Source organism: Propithecus coquereli, unplaced genomic scaffold, assembly GCF_000956105.1.
Source record: "Propithecus coquereli isolate 6110/MARCELLA unplaced genomic scaffold, Pcoq_1.0 Scaffold94, whole genome shotgun sequence".
NCBI classification, from domain to species: domain Eukaryota; kingdom Metazoa; phylum Chordata; class Mammalia; order Primates; family Indriidae; genus Propithecus; species Propithecus coquereli.
The window spans coordinates 1,945,998-1,955,080 of NW_012155729.1; the positions used below are offsets into that span (position 1 = coordinate 1,945,998).

The 9,083-nt window shown below is 58.2% G+C and overlaps 1 protein-coding gene across 1 annotated transcript in view; it reads left to right on the forward strand.

The window, feature by feature from the left end:
* The window catches only part of PFKP (phosphofructokinase, platelet), a 66,480-nt gene that overhangs the window by 32,831 nt on the left and 24,566 nt on the right, over nt 1-9,083 (forward strand). Inside the window, exons 8-16 of the mRNA XM_012664929.1 lie at nt 1,930-2,025; nt 3,285-3,377; nt 3,855-3,980; nt 5,253-5,317; nt 6,023-6,092; nt 6,326-6,472; nt 6,817-6,887; nt 7,500-7,587; nt 8,250-8,402. Of these exons, the coding sequence (XP_012520383.1) occupies nt 1,930-2,025; nt 3,285-3,377; nt 3,855-3,980; nt 5,253-5,317; nt 6,023-6,092; nt 6,326-6,472; nt 6,817-6,887; nt 7,500-7,587; nt 8,250-8,402 (909 nt within the window). The remainder of the gene's footprint in view (nt 1-1,929; nt 2,026-3,284; nt 3,378-3,854; nt 3,981-5,252; nt 5,318-6,022; nt 6,093-6,325; nt 6,473-6,816; nt 6,888-7,499; nt 7,588-8,249; nt 8,403-9,083) is intronic.

Consider the following 9,083-nt stretch of genomic DNA (forward strand, 5'->3'; position numbering starts at 1 on the left):
GTGGGTTCCATGATTTAGAAACCGGGCCGTCAGGTATGACAAGAATAAGAGCCTGCTGTCGTCACCCCCAAGTGTGGGCAGAGTTAGGACGGATGATTTAAATTAACCCGTGTGTGGAAACACTTGATAGCATTGTGTCTGCGGTGCATTTTTATCGGTCATTAACTTAGCACTGCTAGAATTTTTTCCAAGTATCTTGCTGGATAAATTAGCCTAGAAACAAGCCCCCAAAACGTATGTATTTCAGTGCCGTAAATGTTAAATTTATTAAAATACAGTAAAACACATATTTCAGTATAATAGATTTTATTTTCAATCATTTTATTTTAAACTCATGTCCTCATTCTTCTACCACTGACGGTGATTTTGGGCAAACAACCTCACGTTGCTATGTCCCAAGTTCCTGACCCGTAATGCGGGTGGTACTGCCATGTCCTGCCTAGTATTTTTGTGACGATTCAATGGCCGAATTAACCATACGGGTAAAGCACACGGAGGCACCCGATAAATCGTAGCCAGGGTGGCTGTCTTCCCTGCCGACGCACGGACGGTCCGTCACTTATAACCACTTCAGAATGTTACATTTTGTGGACGAGGCGTGGCGGTTTAGCCAAACTCACATTTATTGGAGGTTGTCGCTCCTTCCATTATTCTTTCAGTAATCACCCTGTGCTTATATCTTTACAGCTTTAAGAAAACATTTGATTAATAAATCCTTTAATGCACAGCACATTTAGTGTCTGTCAAGCCCAGAACAAGTGTGTCTGCAACACCTGGTGCTGGGACAGGGCGAGGCTCCTTAGAGCACGCCGGGCGGCCCCGACTCCGGCAGGGGCGGCTTCAGGTACTGCTTGCTCTGGGCTCCACACAGCCCCTGGAGACACTTTCTACCAGACGGTCTCTCATTTGGGACTTTACAGAAAGGATGTCCAGGCCGGGCACGGTGGCTCGCGCCTGTAATCCCAGCACTCTGAGAGGCCGAGGTGGGAGGATCGTTTGAGCTCAGGAGTTCGAGACCAGCCTGAGCAAGAGCGAGACTCCGTCTCTGCTAAAAATAGAAAGAAATTAATCGGACAACTAAAAATACATAGAAAAAATTAGCCGGACATGGTGTCACATGCCTGTAGTCCCAGCTACTCGGGAAGCTGAGGCGGGAGGATTGTTGAGCCCAGGAGTTTGAGGTTGTTGTGAGCTAGGCTGACACCACGGCACTCTAGCCCGGACAACACAGTGAGACTCTGTCTCAAAAAATAAAAAAAGAAAAGAAAGCACGTGCGCTGAGAGTGAGTTAATCCGCACTGTGGGGTGGCTGCAGCGTTCACCGTACAGATCATTCCAGGCTCTCGTGACCACTGTGAGCCTGCGTGTGACGATGTGGCCACAACAACCGCGGCGTCCCGAGGGTCCGTGCTGGCCATTCGGGCGCAGCTGTGGCTGCCCAGGATCCGCCGTCTGGGCTTGTTCCCAACTCTATCTTTCCTGCCACCCGCCTCCCCTGCCTGCGGGCCGTACTACCTAATCGTGATGGTGGGACGCCTCTGGCTCCGGCGTGAGTGCGTTGGTCCGCAGGGCGGTGCAGGGAGCTTCGGGTGTGAAGGAAGCAGGCGGCGCGCTGTGCGGAGACAGCTGTGGGTCCCATCTCTGTTCCTCCCTAGGGGACCCTGCCGGTCAGCACTTCGCACCCGCCCTGGGCTTTCCTCTGTCGTGTGGTGTCACCTGAGCTGCCGACGCAAAGGCCTCTCCTCCCTCGACCCCTGCCCTCACCCAGAGCAGCTTTACCTCCTCCCGGCACCGCCGTGGGCAGTTCTGGTGACGGGCGAGACTTCTGCCTGCAAAGAGGCCACCTGCGTTCGACACAAACCCCTGTGTTTCTGCCGTGGTCGTCGTTAACCACGGACTAGGAATTCGATTGATTTTCTGTCTCTTTAGAACCGTGCCCGGAAAAAAAGGCTCAATATCATCATTGTGGCTGAAGGAGCAATTGACATGAAGAACAAGCCCATCACCTCTGAGGAGGTCAAGCAGGTGAGCCCCCCGCTCTCTCCTCACGCCCCCCGCTCTCTCCCCGGGGTCGGAGCTGCCCCGGCGGCAGGGCTCTGGCTTAGAACCCGGCGTCATCATTGGGCGCTTTTTTCCCCGACATTTAAAAACGTTTTCATGATGACTCGTGACTTGGACGGCAGGGGAAACACACAGCTACCCAGCAGAAACAGAGGCGTCCCGGTCGCGTGGCCACGCGTGGTCTTCGTGTTAGAAAGTCGTGGCCCTTAAAGGTGAAGGGCTCCGAGAGTGAGGACTGAGCTCTTGGCAGCCGACCCAGGGCAGTGGGAAAGGTGGTGTCTTCCCGGCCCCAGCACCCGCGGGGCTCGTTCTTATGAAGAAGGCTCTGTGCCGGGCTCAGCGCGTCCTGGCGGCCCTGGTAGGGGCAGACGCAGGCTCGGTGCCACGGGGCTCGCTCCGACCCCGCCTGCCTGTCTCGCCAGGGCTGCGGCAGGCGGGGCCGTGCACGGCTCCGGTTCACGCTGCCGGCCCGGGCAGGAGACGGCACCGGCCCGGCTTTGCAAGGCGGCTTCTCCGTCATGCTCAGTTGCGGTCAGTTAACGACAACGCGTGTCTCTTACCGATGCCAACGCCAGCTCCGCACCGTGTTCAAACACAGGCGGATGCTGCGGGAGGACGCCCACCAGTATTTGTGAGGAGCAGCCAACGAAGTCCGGGCAAAGGTTTTCTTTCCCACTGATGTGAAACAGGACCAAGGAGGAACGCGGCTTTGACGCGCCCAGTCCCGCTGTTTGATGGAGGGGCGAGTGGGGTGGGGGTAGCGCGGTGGCGGGACAAGTCACCACGGGCTGCGCACGGCCCGGGGCGGGGGGCGGGGGGGTTGCCTTGACGTTACTGGGTCGTGCTTTGCAAATCAGAGCTGCGCAGACGTAAGGTGGTTAAAGGGAAATGTTACGTGTTTATGAAATACAAGCAATACTTTAAATAGAAGCTACCGAAACAGTGTTTTTAAGAAATCAAGTTACTTACATTCATTTGCAAGGACGGGAGATACAGGTTTTGTTTTGGTAATAAAAGCATTATCTTAAAAGATGTATTTCAGCTAGCCGTTACGATTAAACTAAACATTCCTTCGGGAAGCAAAATTTAGAAGTGACCGTTTTTCCCGATTAGATCTGGAGAAAGGACAGAAGAGTCTTTCTCAGCACCCGGAACCCGCTGCGCAGTCCGGGCTGCCGGCCCGCGCCGCGGCTCCGCGTTTCCTAATGGGTGTTTCTTTGCAGCTCGTCGTTGGGCAGCTGGGCTACGACACGCGCGTGACCATCCTCGGACACGTGCAGAGAGGAGGGACACCCTCCGCGTTCGACAGGATCCTGGTGAGCGGGAGGCAGGGCCGGGCGTTGTCGCGGGGACTCCGGGAGCCGGTGCGTGGGAAGCCTCGCTGGGCGCTCACCCCCAGATGCTGGCGCCCCGTGCCCTTCTCTTAAAGGTCCTTTGGGACCTGCTAGCGTGGCGGGGTCCCTAGGCCCGTGGGCGCTCCGACGCGGGGAGCAGAGCGCCTGCCACCGGGGCGATGGTGCCGTTCCCAGCGCGAGGATGGAGACCGGCTGGGGCAGCAGTTGCGAGGCCGGTTCTCTGCTCCTAACGTTTCTGGGTCCTCGCAGCCAGACCTTCCCTCTGCTCCCGCCCTGCCGGTCCTCCTGGAATTGGAGTCGCTTTGCTAGGGAGAGTGGGGGGGTGGGGAGGGCTGCGGGCACCCGCCCCAGACCAGGGGAGACCAGGGCAGAAAGCAGGTTGCAGGGGGGAGGACAGGACCGTGGGCTGCCCGTGACCAGCGTGGACGTTGTCCCCAGGCCAGCCGCATGGGGGTGGCGGCCGTCATCGCCCTGCTGGAGGCCACCCCCGAGACACCGCCCTGCGTCGTGTCGCTGAGCGGGAACCAGGCCGTGCGCCTGCCGCTGATGGAGTGCGTGCAGATGGTGAGCTGGGTGCGCCTGCCCCGCGGCCGAGGCGGGAGGTGTGGTGGGGACAGAGGCTGCCGTCAGGCCGGGACCCGTGGGCTAAATGGCTTTTCTGAGGACGGGTGGGACGTCCCTGGGGGTGGCGGGAGGCTCCTGTCCCCACCCTGCCCCCATGAGACCTGCCAGGAAGTGGCCCTGGAGAGACCCGGCTGCGGCCTGTCCCGGGGGAGCGTCGCCTGGCTCTGCGGCTCCAGCGTCAGCCGCCTCCCATCCACAAGGCCGTCGGTCAGCGACGCCGCCACGGGAATGTCTGGAAATGGAGGGAGGGAAAAGGAACCATAACCTCCAGCCGACTGACCAGCAGGCCGGAGGCGTGGGGTCAGCGGCGTTCGCCACTGTCTGCTCTTTAATTTCCCGAAGCGGAATTCATGGCTCTCGTTCCGTTTGGTTTTTCCGGTGGCCCCGAGGTGTGCGTCTGTGTAACGTGTGCAAAGAAGTAACTGAGTGATAAGACAAGGGACTTGTCGAAAGTAACCTTGGACACATAACTTCCGGAAGCCCGCGTCTGTTACACGTGTGTGCGTGCGTGTGCATGCCTGTCGGAGCGTGTGTGGTGGTGCACGTGTCGTGTGTGTGTTGAGTGCGAGGGCCAGACCGTGGCCCTGCTCGTGCAGGACGCTTGCTCCGAGCCGCTTCCCCGTCTCTGTGTCTGGTGGAGACGGACGTGGCAGGTGCAACCTGCTCGACCTTCAGACCGTCCTTCCGGGGCTTTGGGGTTCGGAGCGGGGGGAGCCGGTCCCCGGAGCTGCTGTTGTCCGGTGTTTCCCGAGGGGCTGACGTGTTTTCAGCGGCCACAGACGTCACCCGAAGTCGGGGTGTTTTCTGATCAAACAGACGAGGAAGCTGGAGTTCAGAGACAGAAATAACCCACCCCAGACCCTGCAGCTCCCGGGCGGGCCGGGCCTCTGCGCCCCCCGGCCGCCGTGACCTCGCTCAGCTCCCCCAGCCCCAGCAAGGCGGTGTCTTGTGCTCCGTTTTCCCTCCAGAATCAGACCGAGAACCTTTTGGAACCCTGCCTGGGAGGGTCACGTGCTCCGGCTTTGCTCTCTGGAGCAAGACCTCAGGGCTTCGTGGCCCCGGACAGCCGGTGCCGCCGCTCTCGGGCAGCGTCCTCCGCGGCCCCGACCTCCCAGCTGCGCAGCGACGGGCCCAGCGCGGGCCGTGGACGGGGTCTCGGCGTGGAAAGGCTGAGTCTTGACGCTTTCTCTCTTTTCAACGTTTTTTTCACAGACCCAGGACGTTCAGAAGGCCATGGACGAGGGGAGATTTAAGGACGCCGTGCGGCTCCGGGGGAGGTGAGGCGTCTTGCGGAGAGCTCTGTGTCGCAGGGACCGCGCGCTCCTCGGCCGGGCTGCCGAGAACGTGCCCGGAAGTTGTGTTTTTCTCTCATTTTTTTTTTTTTTTGAGACAGAGTCTCACTCTTTTGCCTGGGCTACAGTGAGTGCCGTGGCATCAGCCTAGCTCACAGCAACCTTACACTCCTGGGCTCAAGCAATCCTCCTGCCTCAGCCTCCCGAGTAGCTGGGACTACAGGCATGCGCCACCACGCCCGGCTAGTTTTTTCTATATATTTTTAGCTGTCCAATTAATTTCTTTGTATTTTTGGTAGAGATGGGGTCTCGCTCTTGCTCAGGCTGGTTTCGAACTCCTGAGCTCAAACAATCTGCCTGCCTCGGCCTCCCAGAGAACTAGGATTACAGGCGTGAGCCACCGCGCCCGGCCGTGTTTTTCTCTCTTGAGTCGGGCGATACGCAGGCACTGTTTTCGCAGGTTGAGGGCCTAGATGATAGTTAGGGAGAAACTATTTTTTTCATTCGTTGTTAGTCTTTCTGGCAAGGTCGGGGCTGTTCCGGAGCTAACGAGGTGCCGGTACGAGGTCACGTGTCACAGACCTGCCGCAAGTGAGGCTGCTGCTCTGCGCGGCCCCTTCTGCCCGGACCAGCCCCCTCCGGCTGCGTCCAGGAGTCTCGCTCTGGGCCGACCGCGTCCCTTTCTTGCAGGAGCTTCGAGAACAACCTGAACACCTACAAGCGTCTCGCCATCAAGCTGCCGGACGATCAGATCCCCAAGGTGGGTAGGCAGCCTCCGCCTCCTTCCGCCCGGTGGACAGAGGCCCAGCCCAAATGTCAGCGCCCGGAAGGTCACCCTGACCTCTGGCTGACTGACCTTCCTCCCTGGCTGCCATCTTTGTGTGGCCCAAGGCCCCCATTTCCTGGCTTGGTGCCGCGTGGGCCACCGCCGGGTGTGCGGCGTGTGGGACTCGTACATGCCAATGACCTGGCGCCGCCGCCTCCTGTTTGCAGAGCAATTGCAACGTGGCCATCATCAACGTGGGTGCGCCCGCGGCGGGGATGAACGCGGCTGTGCGTGCAGCCGTGCGTGTGGGCATCGCCGACGGCCACAGGATGCTCGCGATCTACGACGGCTTCGACGGCTTCGCCAAAGGCCAGGTGAGTGACCCGGGAGGCCGCGGGCAGTGCGCGCGCAGGTCTGGACCTCACCGTGGGCGGGCAGGCCGCGGCCCAGGCCCCGTGGCGCTGCAGACACGAGGGCTTCCGACTGACGGCACGGCCTCTGCTCTAGAGCCCCTCCCGCGGCGCACGGCGCCCTGGGGCTCCCCGCTAGTTGTCGCCTGGGGGGCCCATCACGTCCTGGCGCGCTGGGCGTCGCCGCGAGAGCATCCCACGACCACACGCGCTTTGCAGATCGTCACGGGAAGGCAGTTGTTGGAGCTGTTGCTCTAACTCCCTTTTCTTTCCTCGCTTCAGCCGTCTCATTCTGTGTTTCACGTTAGATCAAAGAAATCGGCTGGACAGACGTTGGCGGCTGGACAGGGCAAGGCGGGTCCATTCTCGGCACAAAACGGTAATCTCCAAACCTTGACTCCCCGACCTGCTCTGTCGGAAGAGGAACAGGCCAGTCCCAGAAGAGAATCGCGGGTGTCACGGGGCTTCCGTTTTCCTACGAAATGTTCCTAAAGGATGCGGTTCGGGGAGGTTACCTGTCCTCAGTCCAGGAAATGAGGGATTATTGTCTGGGAAGTCCCCTGAGGTCACAGAGTGACGGATGCCACTGAGCCTGGGTCACTGCACCGTAAACAAGCCCAAAGCAGCGTCCGCGGTGGGCGGTGTTGGTGGGAACGGCGGCTCTGCCACCCGGGAATTCTGGTATAAAAACGTCTTTTTCTGAATCACAGTAAGCTTCGGTGTTCCGCGTAGCTGCGGATGATGGGATATTTTAATGTAGATCAAATGTACGATTACTCCCTTTTGAGATGAAATTCCCGGCCGCTCCTGCCTAGCACAGCCCTGCTGCTGTCTGCCCCGCGACGGCAGGAGGGTAACAGTCCTCTCTCCGGTCCTCGGGGAGGCGGCCGGGCGGGGCAGCGTGACTTCCGCGGTTTCCCATGCAATGTGTGTCACGCGCCGTGTGGAGCGTGCGGCATCTGACCTCACCTCTGGATTTAACTATTCTTAGGGTTCTACCGGGGAAGTATCTGGAGGCGATCGCCGCGCAGATGCACACGCATAGCATCCACGCCCTGCTCATCATCGGGGGGTTCGAGGTAGGTTCCCGCCGCTCTGCTGACCTGCCCGTCAGGCTGCAGGTGTGAGCACCGCCCGGGTGGGCTCCCACGGGCACGGCAGGCGCCGGCTGCCCCAAGACCCAATTCCAGACCCCCCGCCCCGTTGCTGAGGGCTGGCCGTGACGCACAGAGTAACAAACAGGTGGCCACAGTGCCGCAGCCCGTCAGGTAACCGGAGCTGCGGTCCTCACCTGGGCTCCTCTGTTCGGGGCGCTGGTGGGTTTCAAGTCTGATGACATGATGCCAACTCTCGACCTGAAGTCCGTTGGCTGCTCAGACAGTAAGATAGTGGAGACTTTATTTAAATCACATATTGGATTGTAGTCCTCATTTTTTTTCTATTCAACGAAGATCAGTTCTAAGACAAGCTTTTGGTTTCCTTTAAAGAAAACAGAGGAACCTCAAATAATCAGACTTTTACCAAGAAGAGATGTAGCCTTGCTTCTAAGCGACGATGTCCCGTCTCCTCCTCTGTGCTTAACACCTGCGTGTCCTGGTCCGTGGTCCTAACGCGGCTCTGTTGGTTTTCCAGTGCCTCTGGTCCCCCGTGTGCTCCCTGAGCTGCAGCAGGAGTGGCGCTTCCCGCGACGCCCCACCCTCCCCCTTCCCCGGCCCCACAACTTCCCGCACTTGTCTGACAGGCCTACCTGGGACTCCTGGAACTGTCCGCAGCCCGGGAGAAACACGAGGAGTTCTGTGTCCCCATGGTCATGGTTCCCGCCACCGTCTCCAACAACGTGCCCGGCTCCGATTTCAGCATCGGGGCGGACACGGCCCTGAACACGATCACCGACGTAAGTGCGTGTGCGCCCAGCAAGGCAGGCGCCGGCGACACTAACCCGCGGGCCGGGCCCTTTTTATCTACCAGTGACTAGAGACGGCCGCGTGCCCGTCCCCCTCTCGGCTACCCCGAATAAGGGCCAGCCTTTCCTTTTTTCCAGAAAAGTAGGAAAAGTTCTTCAGGCTCTGAAAGTCCTTGATGTACTCACAGAACTTTTGCTGCCTCTTCTGTGCGGCTGCAGAGATGACGACCAAGACTCCCTAAGAGACAGGGAGCAGCTGTAGCTCCTGGAGTATTTTCTGATTTGGATAATCTTTAAAAATTTTTTTTGACGGTTTTTTTTAGCTTTTCAATACTCCAAATTTGCCTTTGGGCCTATAACACCTATTATAAATCCTGGGTCCAAGGGCCTCTGCCTTGATGTTTAAAAGTAAAAATTAAACTAGATATTTTATCATTTTTTTTGTTGACCTGAATCCACCGTTCACATTTATTATATATTTGGTCTTGGCTATAAACGGCATTTTCCCCTTTGTAAATCGGGGGTGTTAAATTACATCTAGGATGATATTGATGCAATTGCAGTATTTTTCCAAGAGGCGATAACAAAACATAGAAACGTATTCTTATATCTGTAAATCACACTTGGTAATTCACGTGGAAATTTGGAGATCAGTAGCTAACCCAGAATGCT